At 40.4% G+C, this 22,502-nt stretch overlaps 1 protein-coding gene across 1 annotated transcript; it reads left to right on the top strand.

Moving 5' to 3' along the window:
• The first annotated feature begins 6,076 nt into the window (after positions 1-6,076).
• On the top strand, positions 6,077-10,014 carry LOC143788659 (speedy protein 1-B-like). The gene is made up of 7 exons (XM_077278481.1): positions 6,077-6,202; positions 7,294-7,367; positions 7,593-7,687; positions 8,087-8,145; positions 8,315-8,397; positions 8,581-8,749; positions 9,118-10,014. The coding sequence occupies exons 2-7, from the start codon at positions 7,315-7,317 to the stop codon at positions 9,268-9,270; spliced, it is 612 nt and encodes a 203-aa protein (XP_077134596.1). The 5' UTR covers positions 6,077-6,202; positions 7,294-7,314; the 3' UTR covers positions 9,271-10,014.
• The last annotated feature ends 12,488 nt before the right edge of the window (positions 10,015-22,502 follow it).

The raw sequence follows: 22,502 nt of genomic DNA, 5'->3' as shown, positions 1-22,502 counted from the left end.
CTCCAGCTTAATATACAGATGGTTCTCTTTCAGACGTCTTAAAACAGTTTTGACATGTTCTTCATGTTCCTGTAGAGAGTCAGAAAAGATTAGTATATCATCCAAATAGATTACTACAAACTGGTCCAACAAATCTCTGAAAATGTCATTAGCAAGGTGTTGAAACGTTGCAGGGGCGTTACAAAGCCCAAAGGGCATCACAAGAGATTCAAAGTGTCCATACCGGCATCTGAATGCTGTCTTCCACTCATCCCCTGGACGAATACGCACCAAATTAGAAGCCCCACGAAGATCCAGTTTAGAGAACACCTTAGCATGGCGGACTCTTTCCAGTAATTCAGGAATCAGAGGCAAAGGGTAACGGTTTCGTACGGTTACCTTATTGAGTTCCCGATAGTCAACACAGGGTCTCAGGGTCCCATCCTTCTTCTTTACAAAAAAGATAGGTGCCCCTGCTGGTGAGAAAGAAGGAAGTATGAAACCTTTGGCCAGATTTTCATCAATATACTCCTTTAAGGCTTGAAGCTCAGGTGCTGCCAAAGGGTATACGTTACCAAATAGCTGCCCCAGGAAGCAACTCAATGGGACATTCATAATGCCTGTGTGGAGGAAGCTGATCTGCATTCTTCTTGTCACAGATGTCAGAGAACTCTTTATATGCTGGAGGTAAAGAAAATACCTGTACATGTGGTTCCGTTGCCGTGGACTCAGGGACAGCTTCTGTTAGCGCTGAGTTGCTCCTTGTTGGGGAGATAAACTCCTTGGTCTCCCAGTTGATAATTGGGTTCTGAGAACGCAACCAAGGAATGCCTAAAATCACAGGAAAATGAGAAGAAATTAGCAAGAAAGAAAGTTGCTCCTGATGATTAGGCTCCAACAAAATTTCAAGGGGTACGGTCTCCTGATCCACAGGCCCAGAGATTAAAGGTGACCCATCCACTGTTTCCATGGTAATTGGAGAGGCTCTTTGCTGAATTTCAATACCATGTTCCTTGGCAAATGCGATATCCATGAAATTGCCACCTGCACCAGAGTCAATCATAGCTGCACTGGAAATCCACTGTCCTGAACACAGGATCTTAATAGGGAGAGAACAGTGAGAATTCTTTTCCTTCAGCTCCTTGGGGGGTGAAGTCATAGAAAGTGAATGGAATACAGCGTTTAAAGGCAGGCTACATTCAGAGATGTCAGATTCATCATCACAGTTGTCATACTCCCCTATTGATGCTAGCACATTGTTAGGCAGTCTAGGACACTTAGGACAATTGATCAAGAAGTGGTCAGACTGGCCACAGTAGAAACATAGACTTTCACGAAGACGATGCTCCCGGCGCTCATTGATCTTGCGCCTCTGAATGGAATCAATTTGCATGGGCACCTCCTCCACCTCCTGAGAGGTTTTACCTGCAGGCTCTTTGGAAGGAAGGGAAAAATTAGAAATACGGTTATATGCAGCAAATTTCTCCTGCCTACGCTCAGTAAGGCGAATGTGTATGCGAACACAATGCTGTATAAATGTCTCTAGCTCTTGTGGTGACTCAGAGCGGGCTAGTTCATCTTTTACAATACTAGACAGACCCCTTTTAAAAATAGGCATTTGTGCATAACTGTCCCAATTGGTATCTACCGCTAATCTCCTGAATTCAGTGGCATACTCAATAACAGAACGTTTAACCTGGCGTAAAGACAACAAAGCAGATTCAGCGGTTGCACGGCGATTAGGGTCATCAAACATTAATGCCATAGTGGCCAAGAAATCATCCAAGTTATTTAACTGTGGGTCATGAGACTCAATCATCGGATTCGCCCAGGCGAACGCTCGTGAGGTCAGTAGCATTATTACACACAATACTTTGGATCTATCAATAGGAAAACGGTCAGCATGCACATCAAAATATAGCATACATTGATTCACAAAGCCATGAAATTTGTCGCGATCACCATTAAATCTGAACGGGGGCAACTTAGGTGGGCTAGCTGGTGGCGGTTGCCCGGAGGGTAAAGTCACTTGTGCAGCTATTTGCGTGCTTATGTCCTGAAAAGCCCATACTGGGACTCTATGCCAGCAAGTTTGTTTTCCAGGGCTGCCATGCGGTTGCTTAAGTCCTGCAAAGTTTGTCCAAACACTTGTTGATTGTGTTCAAAGCTTCCAAACTTCTTTTGCAGACCTTCCACATCTTTCTGCAGTGATCTAATTATGAAAAACACCTGCTCTAATCTGCTTTCTGCAGTCATTGTTCCAGCAGTCTCCTTTTTTTTATGGCTAGAGTATCCTGTAATAATTATAGGGAATAACTCAGGAGACTCTTTGCGTGGAACAAGACAATTACAGGACACAGTTTTATAAGTGGTAAAGTCTATATTATCACACGGTGATTCAAACAGGTGCAGAGAGAAACTGAAGTCCACATCACTTGGTGCAAATAATAAACGCAGCTTAGCAGTCTATAGAAAACTTCAGAGGGAAATGCAATCAAGCAGAAAGTCTATGAAGCACAATTATTCTTGAGGAAACTTGACATGAATAAATCTTTGTCTTAGTCCAAACACAGATAGATATGCTTATAAGGCAGTTCAAATCATATCTTAGCTCAACCAGGGAGGACTGGTTAATAGTCTCAGGTTATTGCAGAGCAGAAGCAGCTTACATGTCCAGCAAATGCAGATGAAGTAAACACGAGCAGCAGATGAAGTAAACACAAGCAGCAGATGAAAGAGGATTACTGGAAACTTGTGTATGCAGCAGGAACTCAGAGCAGAGTAGCAGGATCACCACACAGGTTCACAGGAGCAGGTGTATAGCCGCGGAGTAATCAGAGGTCAGGAGCTGGATGCAAGGCAGAATACTCTAGCACAGACTGAAGGCTGGGGTGGAGTTTTATAGCAGGAAGACACAGTGCACATGAGACCAAAGACGCCATCTTGGAAATGGCAGTAATGCACAAAAGGTAAAAAATGTTCAGAGTTCTGACAACCTAGCTACTAACAAAGCAATAATGATGATGAAAAAACAAAGATGCAATTTTTCAATGAGCCTGCATCAAAGATGTTATAAGTAATTACAATCTCTTCTGGATCTTCAAAATTAGAGTCAATCAGTATATTTAAGCATTATATTTGTTTTCAGCAGCACAAAATTAGTTAGGTTCACATATTGTTGTCTCTGAAGCAATTTTGCTGTAGAGCAGGGTGCTATTATTGGTATCATATGATGGCCTTGATATTTTTTCTTCTTGTTCTTTTATTGCCATACAGGAAAGGAAATGCCAACCTCTGCCAGGCCCTTGGGGAGGCTGGAGCCAGGCTCGGACTGAACAACAGCCAAGGGATCAGTATTTAACTATCAAGCAGCTACTAAACAGCTTTTGTTTTACCATTTAGGCAAGTTAAACTAGTACTCAAAGGAATACTATCAGTTTAAACCAGAGGCGTAGCTGGGGGTTTGGTTCATGGGGGGCAAAGCTTCGGAGTGGACCCCTAATCAGGTCACCCAGATTACAGCTACGGTGGTGCACCCTAATAGTGGATGTAGAGAACCGCAGTAGACGACCCTACTACTACAAAAAAAAACTCTATACAAAGACCAACATGGATAATACTGCTGTATGGAGACTATATAGTGGTAGATACCAGTACCAGTCCTGCAGAACATATAAGGGATTACAGAACAGTTATTGATGCTGACTTACAGCTGACGTTCTTTCTGGTGGAGTAATTTACTTTCCCCGTCTTTTCCATTGGGCCCAGACCGACATGACAACTGCTCAAGCCAGTACTCGGCTGCAGAGATTACAACAAAAGTACATATGATTTCTCACATTTCAGGCACCATCCACATCTTACCCCGACCTGCACAAATTCCTTATCCTGCTGATACCCCATTGTTGAGCCGCTGCTGCAGTGTATATAGCTATTTCTGCCCCTGTTTGTTACTGTGTGTCCTCTAATATTCCTCCTACTGGAGCCCTATCATTGCACTCAAAGTATGATGTCAACAAAAGCGCCCCACAGACACTATAAATTACCACCAAAGTGAATTCCTCCACAGTACCCTCCACACGCACAGTATGAAGACCCTACTATACCCCACTCCACAACCCACCAGAAAAGTATGAGGACCCCTACATCGTATGGCCCTCAACTGTGACCTTCACACAACCATCCATACAATATAATTCATTGCACAGTTCTCTGCAAAAGTATAATGCACAACATGCTCTATACACTATAATGCATCCCATAGTCCTTTGCATAGTATAATGCACCCCACACTCCCTACACTATAATGCACCCCATAGTCCTCTGTGTAGTATAATACACCCCATACTCCATACAGTATAATGCACCCCATAGTCCTCTATACAGTATAATGCACTCCATAAACCATACAACATAATGCAATACATGATCCATACAGCATAATTCATCCCATAGTCCTCTGTACAGTATAATGCACTCATAGACTTCTGTATAGTATAATGCACCCCATACTCCATGCAGTATAATGCACCCCATAGTTCTCTGTGTAGTATAATGCATGCCATACTCCATACAGCATAATGCACCCCATAGTCCTCTGTGTAGTATAATACACCCCATAGTCCATACAGTATTATGCACCCCATAGTCCTCTATACAGTATAATGCACTCCATAAACCATACAACATAATGCAATACATGGTCCATACGGCATAATTCACCCTATAGTCCTCTATACAGTATAATGCAACCATAGTCTTCTGTATAGTATAATGCACCCCATACTCCATACAGTATAATGCACCTCATAGTCTTCTGTGTAGTATAATGCATGCCATACTCCATACAGCATAATGCAACCCATAGTCCTCTACACAGTATAATACACTACATAATCCACACATCATAATACAATACATGGTCCATACAACATAATGCACCCCATAGTTCTCTATACAGTATAATGCACCCATAGTCTTCTGTATAGTGTAACGTACCCCATAGTGAACAAAGTATAATGCAACCTATAGTCTATACAGCATAATGCACCCAATAGTCCATACAGTATAATGCACCCCATTGTACTCTGCATAGTATAGTGCACCTCATAGTCATCCATACAGTACAATGCTCCCCATAATCCATACAGCATAATGCGCCAGATAGTCCATGCAACATAATGTACCCAATAATCTATACAGAATAATGCAGCCTATTGTCTTTTGCATAGTATAAGTCACGACATAGTCATCCACACAGTATATGCACTCTATAGTCCATACAGCATAATGCATCCCATAGACCATACAATATAATCCACCCCATGGTCCTCTGTATAGTATACTGCACCCCATAGTCCATACAGCATAATGCATCCCATAGTCCACACAGTGTAATGCACCCTATGGTCCTCTGTATGGTATAATGCACCCCATACTCCATACAGTATAATACAAACTAAAGGCAATGTCATAATTACTTTTTTCTTCCTACAATTTCTCCTCTCTTGGAATTTTTGTATGTTTTCCTGTACACTATGTGGTGAAATGAATGGCGTCATTCAAAAGTACAACTTGTCCACCAAAAAACAAGCCCTCATATGGCTATGTGGACAGAGAAAAAAAAGTTGTGAGTTTGGGAAAATTGGACGAAACAAAGGCACAAAAATGAAACTTGACCTTGTCATTAAGGGGGTTAAATAAAGACTTTACAGGGAGGATGAAAGCAGATGACAATTATTCTCTTACTCTCTCCATACACATTGGACGATCTAGTGAACATGTTACACATCACACTTCTCTCATCACATGACTTTAGTATCATCATTATTACATAGGGCTTTCACTGCTGCCATTTTCCAAACATCAGTTAATAAATGGAACAACATGACAACTTCCCCACATAACACTAATTGGAATAAATAGGAAAACTACAAAGATAGATATAAAAGTAATACACTGCATCTCCTTATAGCATTAATAGAATGCGCTTTCCCTTTAAATTTAGCGCCGCAGGCATCATGTGCCTCAACCATCAACCAATAGCATCGCAGGATTTGAACTCAAAGAAAGAAACAAAACGTCAGTTGGTGCCAGTCTGCGATTGCTCTAATAGAGAAAAGACAGGCTCCTTACTGATTACTAGAAGTGACAGTTTTTTGGATTTATACCCGGATCGTTACCTGCTGATTGGAAGACAGCCGCCTCCGACCGCCCTACAGAGGTGAGAATCATTGTGTCAGGAATAAACTGCTGATTTATGTCATCCCGGATACTGACAGTTGGGATCCATACTGAAAGCAAAAGATTTCACCATAAAAACCCAAATATAGATAATGGGGTGATTATGCATAAATGGGATAAAATATGGTGATTTTGAATAAATATTTAAAATGTGGATAATGAGGTGTAAATATTAATCTGAAACACACAGGGCCACATATTTCTACTAGCAATTCCCAGATCCAATATTTAGAAGTGCCATTATTAGCCTATATATTAGTTATATAATACATAGATGACCGATTATATACAGTTATGGCAAAAACTAAGAGACCACTGCAAAATTTTCAGTGTATCTGATTTTTCTCTTTATAGGTATATTTTTGAGTAAAATGTAAATTGTTGTTTTAGTCTACAAACTTCTGACATCTCTCCGAAATTCCAAGAAATAATTTTATTTTTTCTTCTGAAAAGGAGAAATGGTCCAAATTTTTATTAAAAAATGCATTGCTTGCAGACCTCAAATAATGCAAAGAAAACAAGTTCATATTCATTTAGAAACAACAATACTAATGTTTTAACTCAGGAAGAGTAAATAAATCAATATTTTGTGGAATACCCATGATTTTTAATCACAGCATTCATGCGTCTAGGTTTTCAATGGGGTTCAGGTCTGGAGATTGGGCTGCCCATGACAGGGTTTTGATGTGTTGGTCTCTTAATTTTGCCAGAGCTGTATATATATTCCATGGGACTGGAGCACCGTCGGCATAAGAATGTGATCAGGCGGCTTACATTTAAAGCACCACTTCAACAGTACAAACAGAACAAAACACTGGAGTGGTGTTTTAAGTATAAAATACGGTTTGTTTTGCTTACTAGCTACAGCGCCACTTCTGTCAGTGGGTCATGTTGGGTATTAATATTAAATACCAATCAAGTCAATAAAGCTGCAATACTGCAACACATGTAATGCGGGCCATGGTAGTTACGTTTTGGGTTACACATTAGGTTGATAGCATTACTCTACTAGAGATCCTATAGAAAGAGCCATGCTCTGCATATTCAAGCTTTCATTTTTCTGTATGTTAGTTTCCAAGAAGAAGAGTAAAAATGGCCATGAGGAAGCGGAAGAGAGAACTGATCGCCCAGTATGAAGAGGAGTGGTAAGTAGTTGAGGTTACATCACTGCAGTCATCACAATCCATACACTTACACCAGCAAATCCATAGTGACCATTACACATCACCACTACACATATTTATGCCATTTACATCTCAAAACTCATGTCAGATCCCCGTGAGGAGAACACTCATCAGGATGTAAGTGAATTATGTGTAGCCATAGTACGACCATGTGCATGAGGCCTAACACTACCTCTTCTATTACAGTTCACGATCTGCCACCCAGGAAGAGGCCAAGAGGAGGAAGACAGAAGATGACATCCCCCAGCCAGAAGAGCGGGCAGCTTTCACCACACTCCTTGGTAAGACTCATTGTACCTTCCAAGGTTTCCAGATACAAAGCATTAGATTATATGACATGTATTTTAATATTAATCTATTTCATGTGTATTATGGTAGAGAAACATGTAGAGAAGTGATCTCCCTCAGCCTCTTATACCTAGTATGATACGTGGTGAGCAGTGTCGTGGCTTTGGTTTCACCTCAATAGTGATGACATATCTTTAGGACAATTCTTCAGTATCTGATCAGTGGGTGTTGGGTGCCAAATCTCCACCAATCTGATATTGATGAGCTGTCCTGAGGATAATCCATCATTAATGAAGAGCTCTACAACCCCATTAATTTAAGATTAATAGCAATAAAAATGTTTTCAATACAAAGTTCATAGTGAAATAAATCTATTTTTCTCATTTTTGTAGAAGAAGAATACATCAGATGTTTTCTAGCCAGGGACAGCTGTCTTAAGATTTCGGACAAGGTATTATTGTAGTGAAGGATAAGAAATCATCCAGATCTGAGAAGATCCATCATAGGGAAATAAAGGGCTTCTTCTTATGTAATAGTGGCCAGATATTACCATACATAGGAATATACTGATATATATGTTCTGTATTATATATACCCTCTAACTCTACTCTTCCCTCTAGTATCTCCTCGCCATGGTCGCCGCTTACTTCAGGAGAGCAGGACTGCGATCTTCCGAATATAAAACCTTCTTCTTTCCAGCTCTGTGAGTCTCTTTTATTATTACACATAAATAACTTTGTCTTATAAATAACTTTGTTTTATTGTAAAACCAAGATATCTTTTCTACCCCTTGGCTAAATACATGATAATTGCATTTGTTGCTGTTAGTCTGTATTTTCTTCTGAAGTGTATTATAATTTGTTTGGTTTCATTTCTCTCCCTCCAGGTTTTTAGCCAACCAGTTTGAAGAAGACGAGCCGTATCAACGGGAGATCTACCGCTGGGCCCTTGGATGGACGTGGAGCATGAAGAAGGACCGACTACTACAATTCCGCAATGTTCTGCTCACCAGGATGGAATTTCGGGCTTGGGTGGATCGAGCCACCTGTGATCTGGTTAGCAATATAAACAATAATCATATAAACTGATCTGTAAATATATATCACAATATAAACAGTATGCTTAAATGAATCCCTTAGACCTGATGGAGAGCTTGTACTTACTTTGCAAAGCCACGTCAAAATGGTTGTGTAATCCTGATATTAGGCAGAGCGTTTTATGAGTGCAGCCATAGCTGGACTCATGAAATGCTTGTTTTAATATCAATCAAGAAAACTTTAATAAGTGATTATAAAGTCATTCTCCCATAGATTTTCAGTAATCACACCAGTATCATCAGGTCTAAAATATATGCAAATTGGATTATGATTAATGGTGACATAATCCCTTTAAACTCTGATTGTAATCAATTTTTCAATTCTAGATCATGGCACAAGACCCTGACCACTGGGCATGGAAGAGAGAGAGGAATATCCATCACAGCTGGTCAATCCGTTGGTTCAGGAGGAGTAAAGCTTTTCCCTGCTCTCTCTGTAACATCGTTCCAGGTAAGAAGGAGGAAGATGTGAATATCTAAAGCCTGGAAACAGAGCTGTTAGACCTACAAGGAGAAGAACATGGCTGGAAGAGGAACAAAGCTGCTGGACCTACAAGAAGAAGAACATGGCTGGATGAGGAACATAGCTGCCGGTACTACAGGAAGAACAGCTAGAAGACATGAGGGATGAAAAACTGGAGAAAGTAGAGAAGTATGCTTAATAGTCACACACTGAAAATTCACATCTCACTGTACACAGATAACATACAGACACTACATATACTGTACACATAGACACACTATGATGTTGTAATGAGTGATTCATTTCTTAAATTTAAGAGGGGACTGGATACCTTTCTTGAAAGGTATAATGTTACAGGGTATATATATTAGATTCCTTGATAGGGCGTTGATCCAGGGAACTAGTCTGATTGCCGTATGTGGAGTCAGGAAGGAATTTTTTTCCCCAATGTGGAGCTTACTCTTTGCCACATGGGGTTTTTTTTGCCTTCCTCTGGATCAACATATTAGGGCATGTTAGGTTAGGCTATGGGTTGAACTAGATGGACTTAAAGTCTTACTTCAACCTTAATAACTATGTTACTATGTTATATTTTCACACTTGTACTTTATAGTGGTAACCTCCCTTAGTATGCCCGGAGGAAGGGCAGTACAGCAGCCATGGTTTCCCTACAGGTTTCCACCACTGGGGGTTTTCCTGTCCTGAGTGTTGCTGTATGCTCTTTGTGAGTGATGGAAGGTAACCAGCACATATAAAGCATATAATAAACTTCACACTATTTAAACTTTCCATGATGTGTCTGAGTGTTTATTTGATACTTTTATGCGTGGACAGGACCGCCATCAGGGCATTACTGCCCTCACTGTAGTGAGGGACCCGGTGAGCAAAAGCACTTCTGCTTTTTCACAGGGCCCAAGGGTATAATAAATTAAACTGAAGAAAATATGAAGTGCTGACTTCATAAATATAAAATATATTTTATTATTTAATCAAAATCAATAATAAAGAAAATATATGCAGGGTGTACATCAAGAAGGAAACAACACGTGCCACCTAGTGAGCGCTCACAGTACTTGGGCTGTCATAGTACAGGACTACTGTTATACACAGGAATAAATGAAAGTATATAAAGGATATTATAAATCCAGCAGATAAACATACATCACCTCAAAAGAGGGGAAAATAACCACAGCAGACAAAAAGTTATCAGTATAACTCAAGTACATCCATAGCTTCTCTACGCATACTTATCCTAATAGAGGTAATGTGTAATGGTAGCTCATATGGATATATCTAAAGTGCATATTGCATCAATGCATATTCCTCTGAGGACATAGCTTACCCGTATTAAAGGTGCAAGTGCAGACTAGTGATCCCCAGGGTTTGCCCCGACGTGGGTTTCGAGTATGCTTTCTCACAGGGGTAGAACATTTGGCATGTCATGCCTGCTTTTAAGTGTATGGGATGATTGGTCTCCAGTGTGCCAGCGTGTGCGGTCAGAGACCCGCGCCGGAAGTACCGTCACCTGATCAGCCTCTCTGGATCCTTGCACGTCCGTATGCAACCATACAGCTCTGGCAAAAATTAAGAGGCCACCGCATCAAAAGCCCTGTCATGGGCAGCCCAATCTCCAGACCTGAAACCCATTGAAAACCTCTGGAATGTAATCAAGAGAATGATGGATAGTCACAAGCCATCAAACAAAGATGAAATTCTCACATTTTTGCACCAGAAGCAGTGTGAAAGACTGGTGGAAAGCATGCCAAGACGCATGAAAGCTGGGATTGTAATCATGGTTATTCCACAAAATATTGATTTCTGAACTCCTCCTGAGTTAAAACATTAGTATTGCTATTTCTAAATGATAATGAACTTGTTTTCTTTGCATTATTTGAGGTATTTAAGCACTACTTTTTTTTACATTTTGACCATTTCTCCTTTTCAGAAAAAAAATACAAAATTTATTGCTTGGAAATTCAGACACATGTTGTCAGAAGTTTATAGACTAGAAGAACAATTTACATTTTACTCAAAAACATACCTATAAAGAGAAAAATCAGAGAAACTGAAAATGTTGCAGTGATCTCTTAATTTTTGCCAGAGCTGCATATGTTTGTTACAGTCAAGTCCCCTACTGTATGACAATAGGAATAGAAGAATATTTTGGTGGCCTCTGGATCAGGCCTCTATAACACACTAGATGCTACAAACTATTTTTAAGTCCGGTCCCCTAATGTATGACACCAGGAACAGAAGCATAGCAAACTATTTTATAGTCAGGTCCCCTATGGTATGACACTAAGAACAGAAGAATATTTTGGTGGCCTCTGCATCAGGCCTCTATAACACACTAGATGCTACAAACTATATTAACCCCTATTCAGCATCGGGCGCAACAGTACACCGATATCGGACACCCTCCCTTTGATGTGGACTCCGGCAGTGAGCCCACATCTTTCCCGTCACATGTCAGCTGTTTTGAACAGCTGAACAACTGTTTTGAACAGCTGACATGTGCCCTGAACATCCGCGGGTAGAATCTCGATCCACTCGCTGCTATTAACCAGTTAAATTCCGCTGTCACTGACAGCTGCGTTTAACAAGCGCTTCAAGCAATTGCGCCGGAAATCAGCGCATTGTTGACCCCATCACATGATCGTGGGTCACTGATGGGTTGGCATGACAACCAGAGGTCTCCTGCAGACCTCTATGGTTGTCACTGCCGGATGGCTATGAGCGCCGCCCGGTGGTTGGCACTCATAGCAAGTGAGTAATTCTGCTACATACAGGGGATCTGTTCATCGCCTGTATGTAGCAGTGCCGATCGGGTTATGGTAGCTTCTAGTCACCCATGGAGATTACTGAAGCATGCTAAAAGTAAAAAAAAAAGTAAAAAAAAAAAAAAATAATATAAAAGTTAAAATCACCCCTTTTTCGCTCCATTCAAAATAAAGCAATACAAAACAAACATACACATATTTGGTATTGCCGAGTTCAGAATCGCCCGATCTATCAATAAAAAAAGGATTAACCTGATCACTAAACGGAGTAGCGAGAAAAAAGTAAAAATGCCAGAATTATGTTTTTTTGGTCACCGTGACATTGCATTAAAATGCAATAAAGGGTGATCTAAAGACTGTATCTGCACCAAATGGTATCATTAAAAACATCAGCTCCCGCAGGCAATAAATAGGCCCTCACCAAACCTGAGATCATGAAAAATTGAGATGCTACGGGTATCAGAAAATGGCGCAATTTAATTTTTTTTTTACAAATTTTGGATTTTTATTTCACCACTTAGATAAAAATGAAGCTAGATATGTTTGGTGTCTATGAATGCATAATGTCCTGGAGAATCATAATGGCTGGTCAGTCGTAGCATTTAGTGAACAAACTAAAAAATAAAACAAAACAAAAAACAACCGTGAGATTGTACTTTTTTGCAATTTCACCGCACTTGGAATTTGTTTTCCCATTTTTCAGTACACAGTATGTTAAAACCAATGGTGTTGTTCAAAAGTACAACTTATCCAGCAAAAACAAGCCCTCACATGGCCATATTGACAGAAAAATATAAAAGTTATGGCTCAGGGAAGAAGGGGAGCAAAAAACAAAAACGCCAAAACGAAAATACCTCCGGTCTTATTAAAGGGGTTTGAAGGGAATCTGTCACCCCAAAAATTGTATATGAAATAAGGCCACCGGCATCAGGGGCTTATCTACAGCATTCTATAATGCTATACAGTAGATAAGCCCCCGATGTAACCTGAAAGGTAAGAAAAACAGGTTATATTATACTCACCCAGGGGTGGTCCGGGCCCTATGGGTGTCGCGGTCCGGGTCCGATGCCTCCTATCTTCATACGATGATGTCCTATTCTTCTCTTCCTGCCGCAGCTCCGGTGCAGGCGTACTTTGTCTGCCCTGTTGAGGATAGTGTGCAGTGTGCAGGCGCTGGGAAAGGTCAGAGAGGCCTGGCCTGTGCACAACACAGTTGTAGGACCTGTGCCTGTGTTGGAAGGTACATTTAACAGCCACACTGGACACTAGCTAGCTGCACTATCTGACTGATATGCAACCACCTAGCTAACTAGATAAAATCTTGCTGCTAACAGTGACAGCATCAGGAGCAGCCTCTCTGAGCTGTTACAGTGTCAAAATGGTGCTAAAACAAGATGTCCGCTCTTTACATGGAGAGGGACATGTGATTTCAGCAGCCAATGACACAAGCCGTTGTGTCAGGGCATTGTGGGTGTTTTCTGCGCCCTGATTGGCTAGCCGCAATGTGCACACATACAGTTAGGAAAAAAAAACTTTACAAGAAGGCAGCGCCTATGAGCTCTGTAACCCTCTCCCCTCATCAAATACATGCAAAATGCTCTTGATACACCACTATTATCGTAGCAAAAGTGATGAAAATACTTTTGTGGCACTGCCAATATTTTCCTTCACTTATCACCGAATGTTACTGGTTTCTCAGGATTTTATAAAATTTTGCTTGTGATTCCAATCACGAATCCAAATGTGCCATATTCGTGTTGAATTTATGTTTAGCGATCGTTTTCCAAACAAATTCGCTCATGACTACTAATCAGTCACTATCATTCTTAAGTCGAATGTAATTTTTATTTGCATGTGGATATTAGTGATGAGCGAGCGTGCTCGCCACTGCTCTATACTTAATCAAGCATCGGGAGCTCGGGTACACTCGTTACTCAGTGATTGAGCGCCATTCTCGAGTGCCCACCCTGCCTGTTTTGCGGCTGTTAGGTAGCAATAAGCATGCAGGGATTGTCTGCCATACACGGTAATGCCGAAGTTATGTTGGCTACTGGCATTACTGTGAATGGCCAGCCACATCGCATCATGGGGTCTTATATAAGACCCAGTGCGGCGACGCTCAGCACACTCTCCTATAGAAACAGTTCAGGGAGAGTTGATCTAGGAGGAAGAACTTAGAGCAGAGCAGGTACAGTCATGGCCAAAAGTATTCACACCCCTGCAATTCTGTTTCTTCCTGAAAATGATTGCAAACACAAATTCTTTGGTATTATTATCTTCATTTAATTTGTCTTAAATGAAAAAAACACAAAAATAATTGTTCTAAAGCCAAATTGGATATAATTCCACACCAAACATAAAAAGGGGGTGGACAAAAGTATTGGCACCGTTCGAAAAATCATGTGATGCTTCTCTAATTTGTGTAATTAACAGCACCTGTAACTTACCTGTGGCACCTAACAGGTGTTGGCAATAACTAAATCACACTTGCAACCAGTTGACATGGATTAAAGTTGACTCAACCTCTGTCCTCTGTCCTTGTGTGCACCACATTGAGCATGGAGAAAAGAAAGAAGACCAAAGAACTGTCTGAGGACTTGAGAAACCAAATTGTGAGGAAGCATGAGCAATCTCAAGGCTACAAGTCCATCTCCAAAGACCTGAATGTTCCTGTGTCTACCGTGCCCAGTGTCATCAAGAAGTTTAAAGCCCATGGCACTGTGGCTAGCCTCCCTAGATGTGGACGGAAAAGAAAAATTGACAAGAGATTTCAACTCAAGATTGTGCGGATGTTGGATAAAGAACCTCGACTAACATCCAAACAAGTTCAAGCTGCCCTGCAGTCCGAGGGTACAACAGTGTTAACCCGTACTATCCGTCGGCGTCTGAATGAAAAGGGACTGTATGGTAGGAGACCCAGGAAGACCCCACTTCTTACCCCGAGACATAAAAAAGCCAGGCTGGAGTTTGCCAAAACTTACCTGAAAAAGCCTAAAACGTTTTGGAAGAATGTTCTCTGGTCAGATGAGACAAAAGTAGAGCTTTTTGGGCAGAGGCATCAACATAGAGTTTACAGGAGAAAAAAAGAGGCATTCAAACAAAAGAACACGGTCCCTACAGTCAAACATGGCGGAGGTTCCCTAATGTTTTGGGGTTGCTTTGCTGCCTCTTGCACTGGACTGCTTGACCATGTGCATGGCATTATGAAATCTGAAGACTGCCAACAAATTTTGCAGCATAATGTAGGGCCCAGTGTGAGAAAGCTGGGTCTCCCTCAGAGGTCATGGGTCTTCCAGCAGGACAATGACCCAAAACACACTTCAAAAAGTACTAGAAAATGGTTTGAGAGAAAGCACTGGAGACTTCTAAGGTGCCCGGCAATGAATCCAGACCTGAATCTCATAGAACACCCGTAGAGAGATCTAAAAATGGCAGTTTGGAGAAGGCACCCTTCAAATATCAGGGACCTGGAGCAGTTTGCCAAAGAAGAATGGTCTAAAATTCCAGCAGAGCATTGTAAGAAACTCATTGATGGTTACCGGAAGCGGTTGGTCGCAGTTATTTTGGCTAAAGGTTGTGCAACCAAGTATTAGGCTGAGGGTGCCAATACTTTTGTCTGGCCATTTTTGGAGTTTTGTGTGAAATGATCAATGTTTTGCTTTTGCTTCATTCTCTTTTGTGGTTTTTCATTTAAGACAAATTAAATTAAGATAATAATAACAAAGAATTTGTGTTTGCAATCATTTTCAGGAAGGAACTGAGTATTATCTGACAGAATTGCAGAGGTGTGAATACTTTTGGCCATGACTGTATATAGGCAGTGTTTAGCTTCTATTGCTGTAACAAAGTAACATAGTTAGCGAGGCCGAAAAAAGACATTTGTCCATCCAGTTCAGCCTATATTCCATCAGAATAAATCACCAGAGCTACGTCCTTCTAAAGAACCTAATAATTGTAAGATACAATATAGTTATGCTCTTGGAAGACATCCAGGCCTCTCTTGAACGCCTCAACTGAGTGCGCCATCACCACCTCCTCAGGCAAGGAATTCCAGATTCTCACTGCTCTAACAGCAAAGAATCCTCTTCTATGTTGGTTGAAAAACCTTCTCTCCTCCAGACGCAGAGAATGCCTCCTTGTGACCGTCACATTCCTTGGTATAAACAGATCCTCTGAGAGATATTTGTATTGTCCCCTTATATACTTATGCATGGTTATTAGATCACCCCTCAGTCATCTTTTTTCTAGACTAAATAATCCTAATTTTGCTAACCTCTTTGGGTATTGTAGTTCCCCCATCCCCTTTATTAATTTTGATGCCCTCCCTTGTACTCGCTCTAGTTCCATTATATCCTTCCTGAGCACCGGTGCCCAAAACTGTACACAGTACTCCATGTGTGGTCTAACCAGGAATTTGTACAGAGGCAGTATAATGTTCTCATGATGTGTTTCCAGGCCTCTTTTAATGCTCCCCATGACCCTGTTTGCCTTGTTTGCCACTGCCTGGCACTGGCTGCTCCAGGTAAGTTTATCATTAACTATGATCCCCAAGTCCTTCTCCATGTCAGATTTACCCAGTGGTTTCCCGTTCAGCGTGTAATGGTGATATTGATTCCTTCTTCCCATGTGCATAACCTTACATTCATCACTGATAAATCGCATCTGCCACCTTTCGGCCCAAGTTTCCAGATCCATCTGTAGCAGAATACTATCTTCTCTTGTATTGACTGCTTTGCATAGTTTTGTATCATCTGCAAATATCGATATTTTACTGCGTAAACCTTCTACCAGATCATTAATAAATATGTTGAAGAGAAAAGGTCCCAACACCGACCCCTGCGGTACCCCACTGTTCACAGTGACCCAGTAAGAGAATATACCATTTATAACCATCCTCTGCTTTCTATCACTAAGCCAGTTACTTATCCATTTACACACATTTTCCCCCAGACCCAGCATTCTCATTTTGTGTACCAACCTCTTATGCGGCACGGTATCAAACGCTTTGGGAAATTCAAGATATACCACGTCCAATGACCCACCTTCTACCAGTGTATAGCTTACCTCTTCATAAAAACTGATCAGAATGTTTGACAAGAGCGATTCCTCATAAACCCATGCTGATATGGAGTTAAACAGCTATTCTCATTGAGATAATCCAGAATAACATCCTTCAGAAACCCTTCAAATATTTTACCAACAACAGAGGTTACACTTACTGGCCTATAATTTCCAGGTTCACTTTTAGAGCCCTTTTTGAATATTGGTACCACACTTGCTATGCGCCAGTCCCGTGGAACAGAACCCGTCACTATAGAGTCCCTAAAAATAAGAAACTAGTTGGCCCTTGCAAAATTTTTGCACATTGGTTGTTGGGGGCACAGGCAATTTCAGGAAAATCAAGCTGGTCAAATGTAAATGTATTTAATGAGATGATGAACACAGAGAGGCATGTGTCTCACTGACATATATATATTCTCTGTATACATATTTTCACAATTATTAGAGCCCATGGATCCATTATATGTCCATTTTGCAAGCCGGCGAGACAATCTCGTCACACGGATGTCACACAGATGCTTACATGCGAGATAATCGCATCCTCGCATTGCACATGGATGACATTGACATACGGATCACTGTTCAGAGAACATTTCTGCGATTCTGATCCGTGTAAAATGGACCGTTTTTTTATACATTGTGTGTGGCTCCAGCCTTAAGGAGATCCCCCAACATTAAACATAATGGTATTTTACTTACTGATTAGAAGGGGTCTGATAGTCAGGATCTTGCAAAACAACAGGTTAAGCAGCATTTTTTTCCCCTCCACAGCAACACTGCCATCTATCTGCAATGTAGGGAAGTGCAACACCACCCTATGTATGTGAACGGAGCAGCTCCCTGTACAGCAGTGCCACTTTGACAGTAAAAATGATGACGGAGAATTGACCCCTTAACTGAGCGTACTTACACAATTGTATAATAATTGGGAATGTCCCTTTAAAAAAAAGTAAAATCTACAGATTATTTTACCTTTTTTTCCCTACGGTTGGATTTTTTTTTTTAATTTTTGCAAGGTTGTTTCCACCAATCTCTCCCATCGGAAAACAATGTACAGTCTGAGTTATGTCAACGCTGCAGTTTTTTACTTGGAACCAGAGGTGACTCCAGGTCACCAATAAGCTGCAACCTTAGAAGGAAGATAGACTTTTCAATAACTGTCCAATAATATGGAAAATCTGATGGTTCAGAACTTGTCCGATTCCTTTTAGGCTGCATTCATTTATATCTTCAGTTTTTAAGCTGAAGTCTTAAACAGGTAAAGTTTTACTTTTATTCTACTTCCACATATGTAGCAAATATTTTATATGGACCTGCCTGAAATTGTCTGGGCAAGGAGTTCGGCAAGCTGGAAAGCCCCCAAGCCAAATGTTAGGATTTGTTTCAGCTTTGTGGTACTGTGCTTTGGGGTAGTGTGGTGCCACCTGCAGGTCATTTTTCCTTACCGTAGGTTTATGAAAATTAATGTTTAAAGTGTATTTTGTGATTACATCTTGGATTTGTGGTTTGTTTGGCTATTTTCTTGCTGAAGGAGGCAAGTTTACCTTTCAAATGGTGTATCATTTGTTTGTGTGGGTGCAGTATGAACGGAGATACAAAGTGATCACCGAAAAAGAGTGTTTATAAATAATATAGAAGGATTGTCTATTACACTACTTAGTTCTCTTAGTACTCGTGGGTGTATGACATCCGGACCTGGAGATTTATCTATTTTAATCTTATTTAGCCAATTTCGCACCTCTTCTTGGGTTAGATTGGTGACCGTTAATGTAGAGTTTTCTTTGTCTCTTGGCATTACACCTAGCATTTCATTTTCCACAGTGAATACCGTGAATACTTGCATACCGCTGTTGAACCATTAAAACAAAATTCCTTTCCAGGACTACATACTGTCCTTTCTCTAGGAAAACTACTGGTACCTGAATATAGTGTACGGAAAGCTGGCCGAGGAGGGATCGTTTTAGATTAGAGGCATATAGACAAGGTTTATTGCCTTAGTGCATTTATGCAGGTGTTTTTAGCTTGGTTTTAATAAATAAATAGTTTTGCAAAAATTACGTGGGGTTCCCCTTATTTTTGATAACCAGTCAAGGTAAAGCAGACAGCTGCAGATCTATTTTATAATGCTGGGAAGGTCCATGGTTATTGGGCCATTCCTCGGTTAAAAACACTAGCCTGCTGCCACACCAGAATTGGCGCATCACATTAGATGCACGAATTTAGGCGCGTAACCAGGTTCTTCCCAATGGCCCTAGTGTGGTGGCAATCAGGGTAATGGTAGAATAAAATATGGATATAAGAAATTTCATAATCATTGTGTGTAACGTAAGGAAAACAAGAATGTAGTGTCAACTTTTTTTTAAATTTTGCTTGTACTTGCTAGTGAGACAAATATTACTGAAAAACAATCCCACTTCTAAAGACAATCACTTTCAGCTTGTGGAACCCTCTGAAGATGGCTCTTTTTGTGATACACAGCTTTTTTTGAGTGGAGTTCAAAATTAGAGCTTCAAATGCTGTAATATGATATATGGGCAGGGGTTGTCTTCACAAGTTAACCCCTTTTTAATGCTGAGTGTATGCTGTCACCTAGAGATAACCTGTACCACAAATGTCAAGGTATCTCCAGGTCACAAAAGACACTTGGCTTTTAGGCAGACATGGTGCACAGCAGTAGAAACGGCCTCTTTTTTACCTCATCAATTCTGCTATCTCTACTATTACATAAGAATATCCACTGGGAGCACATCTTCTTACGCATGACGGGAAGTGGGGAGAAGCTTCCTACTGGCACATGTTCACAAGTAGCAGTTCTATTTATCATAATCAGATTAACATTGATTTCTTCAATAGACAAAAAGAATGTGATTTACTAATTAAAGTTACTCAGGAATGTACCCATTATAAGATTTTGTTTTTTCTATTCCCAGAATACCTCTTTAAGACAGATTTTATATCCAATATATCTTTGAAATTATGGGTATGACTCAAATAATTTTCAACAGAAAATTGATGAAAAACACTTTGAAAAGTTGTAATTTCTACATTGCGCAAAAAAAGTTTTAAACCTTTGGCGTTTTTTACATCAGTTTCAAGCAGCTCCAGCAAGATGGGAGAAGCTGGGTCTAGACGGGCACATCAAATTCATCAATAGTGCCGGCAGTTTTTATGCCAGAAATGTTACTCAGGACCCTGACTGGAGTAACATTTTTGGTGAGAAGCAAGTGAGCATACACCACTAGAAAGATTCACCGAATTCTTTACTTTGACTTTTGACTATTAGTGAATTTGGTGCAACTTGTTCCTGAACAGCACTTATTAAGACTGATGTACGAATATTATGGTCAGAAGAATAGATGGAACAAGATGAAGAGGAAGACCAACAACTCGATGGCTTGGTAGTATCAAGATAAGTGCAGAGAGGATGTGAGTTGACCTATCTCAGCTTGCACAAGATCCTTCTTTCTACACATCGTTCATCCATCAAGTCGCCATGGCTCAAGGTCAAGCCAAAGGCCATTAAAAAAGCCAAAACAACAGTCAGTAAATTGGGGCTTATATGTTCATCTAAAAAGTCACCTGAAGTCTTTTTTTATATCCATCTCAAATAGTCATGGATGGCACCGGTTGTTTCTACTTGAACTACTTCAAGTTATCTACTGTGTACTCACTTATCTTATTCTTTGGTCCTGAAAGGAATAAATTGCGGTATCTCTATTTTATTCAAACTATCAGTGCTTCACAAAGGCATGTACAATACAGATAAGTGTTTGAGAAGGAAGAACGAGATCAATTTTGTGTAGAAACACAGCAGCAGCTGCCTTTTCCGCACTTGATTTATGCTCATTCGACAAGGAGATTTTTAGACAAACCATGGATCAATTGACCTACTGGCTAACATTTAATCTCTGACAGATGAAGCATACAGTAGAATCTTATGAATTGCAAGTGATAAACTCTTCTGCTTTCATAGTGTTTTACACATTTGCAGTATTTTTTTACTGGCCAGACCGAGCAGAGCTGCTACAGCATGAAATAAATGACCAACCAGAGGTTAAAAAATATCCCCATAAATCAGACGTAGACAGTTATACAAGAGGCGTCTATTATATTTTACTGTAAGCTGTCTTGCTTTATGTTTGGTAGGTTCTAAATCTTGACTATAAGAACAGTGTAGGAGCCAAAACAGCGACTAAGCTGTAATTCTGTCCGTTATACCCTAAATCCTCGTTCCTGAAGAATAATTTAGCTTCTGCTAGACAAATCCCAGCATATGACAATCTTTTACTTTCACATAGTCTGTAAAATGCTTATTTAGTTAGATTATATCTCTAATATTCCTATGTCTAAAAGGGAAGTGATTACAGCACAGTCCTAGAGTAGGACGCCCACCTTACAGCCATTCTGATGCATGAGTCATATTGGGGTGGAAGTCTATGCAGAGGTCTAGAGAATTGGGATTTCGATATGTTACCCTATGATCAGCTGCAGCATATGTAAATTATGAGACAGTAAATATAGTCACCAGGATTTTGCCACCCAATCTGAGAGCAGCATAATATACAGACAGAAACACTGATTTCAGCGATGCATCACTTACATGGCTGTATGCTGAACTTTTGATAAAATCACTGTTTTAGCAGCAGGAGATTATCACTAGAGGACTAGTAATGCTGCTGCTATGTAGTTTTCCATATTCATCAGCTTTGTATAACCCCGCCTCCATAACTGATTGACAGCTTTCTGCCTATGCACAGTATAAACAGAAAGCTGCCAATCAGTGTTGTGGGCAGAGCTAAACAGAGCTCAACATTCAGAGAACTGAAAGATCTGCATCAGAGAAATTAGTGATTTTTTTTTTATCAAACTACAGCAAGCAGCCTATTAAGTAATCCATCACTGAAATTAAGGTCTCTGTTTTAACATTATGCTGCTCTCGGATGGGGTAGGAAAAACCTGTTGTTGACAGATGCCATTAAAAGAGAATCTATTATGTTAATTCTAACCCATCCTCCCAATTAGGTCTCCCAATGCTGGCACTTGCTGCATGTATTTAACATGTGAATTTTTTTTAAAGTACTTTTTCAAGTGAAATCCGTCGGTAAAAAACGTTGCGTGCACATACCCTTAAAAGACAGGTCCCTGGAAGCAAATTCCATTAGACATTCATCATTTTCAAATGTTCAGTTTTACTTTTGACATTCTTTCCAATCCCAGCACATTAATCGTAGGCTCCGGGTAAGGAGTAACCTTTATCTTCCATCCTTTAACTTCTGTCTACTGTCAGGGAAGGCATTGCTCTGTAAAACATGGAGAAGGCAGATTAAACTCAGTTTGCAGAATCTTTAGTGCCGTATATTGTATCTTTGTAGCATAACTTTTCAATTCTAACCAGTAGGGAAAGGTAA

Source organism: Ranitomeya variabilis, chromosome 8 (genome assembly GCF_051348905.1).
Source record: "Ranitomeya variabilis isolate aRanVar5 chromosome 8, aRanVar5.hap1, whole genome shotgun sequence".
Taxonomy (NCBI): domain Eukaryota; kingdom Metazoa; phylum Chordata; class Amphibia; order Anura; family Dendrobatidae; genus Ranitomeya; species Ranitomeya variabilis.
Note: the sequence above shows the minus strand (reverse complement) of the source record. Positions and strands in the feature narration are given on the sequence as shown.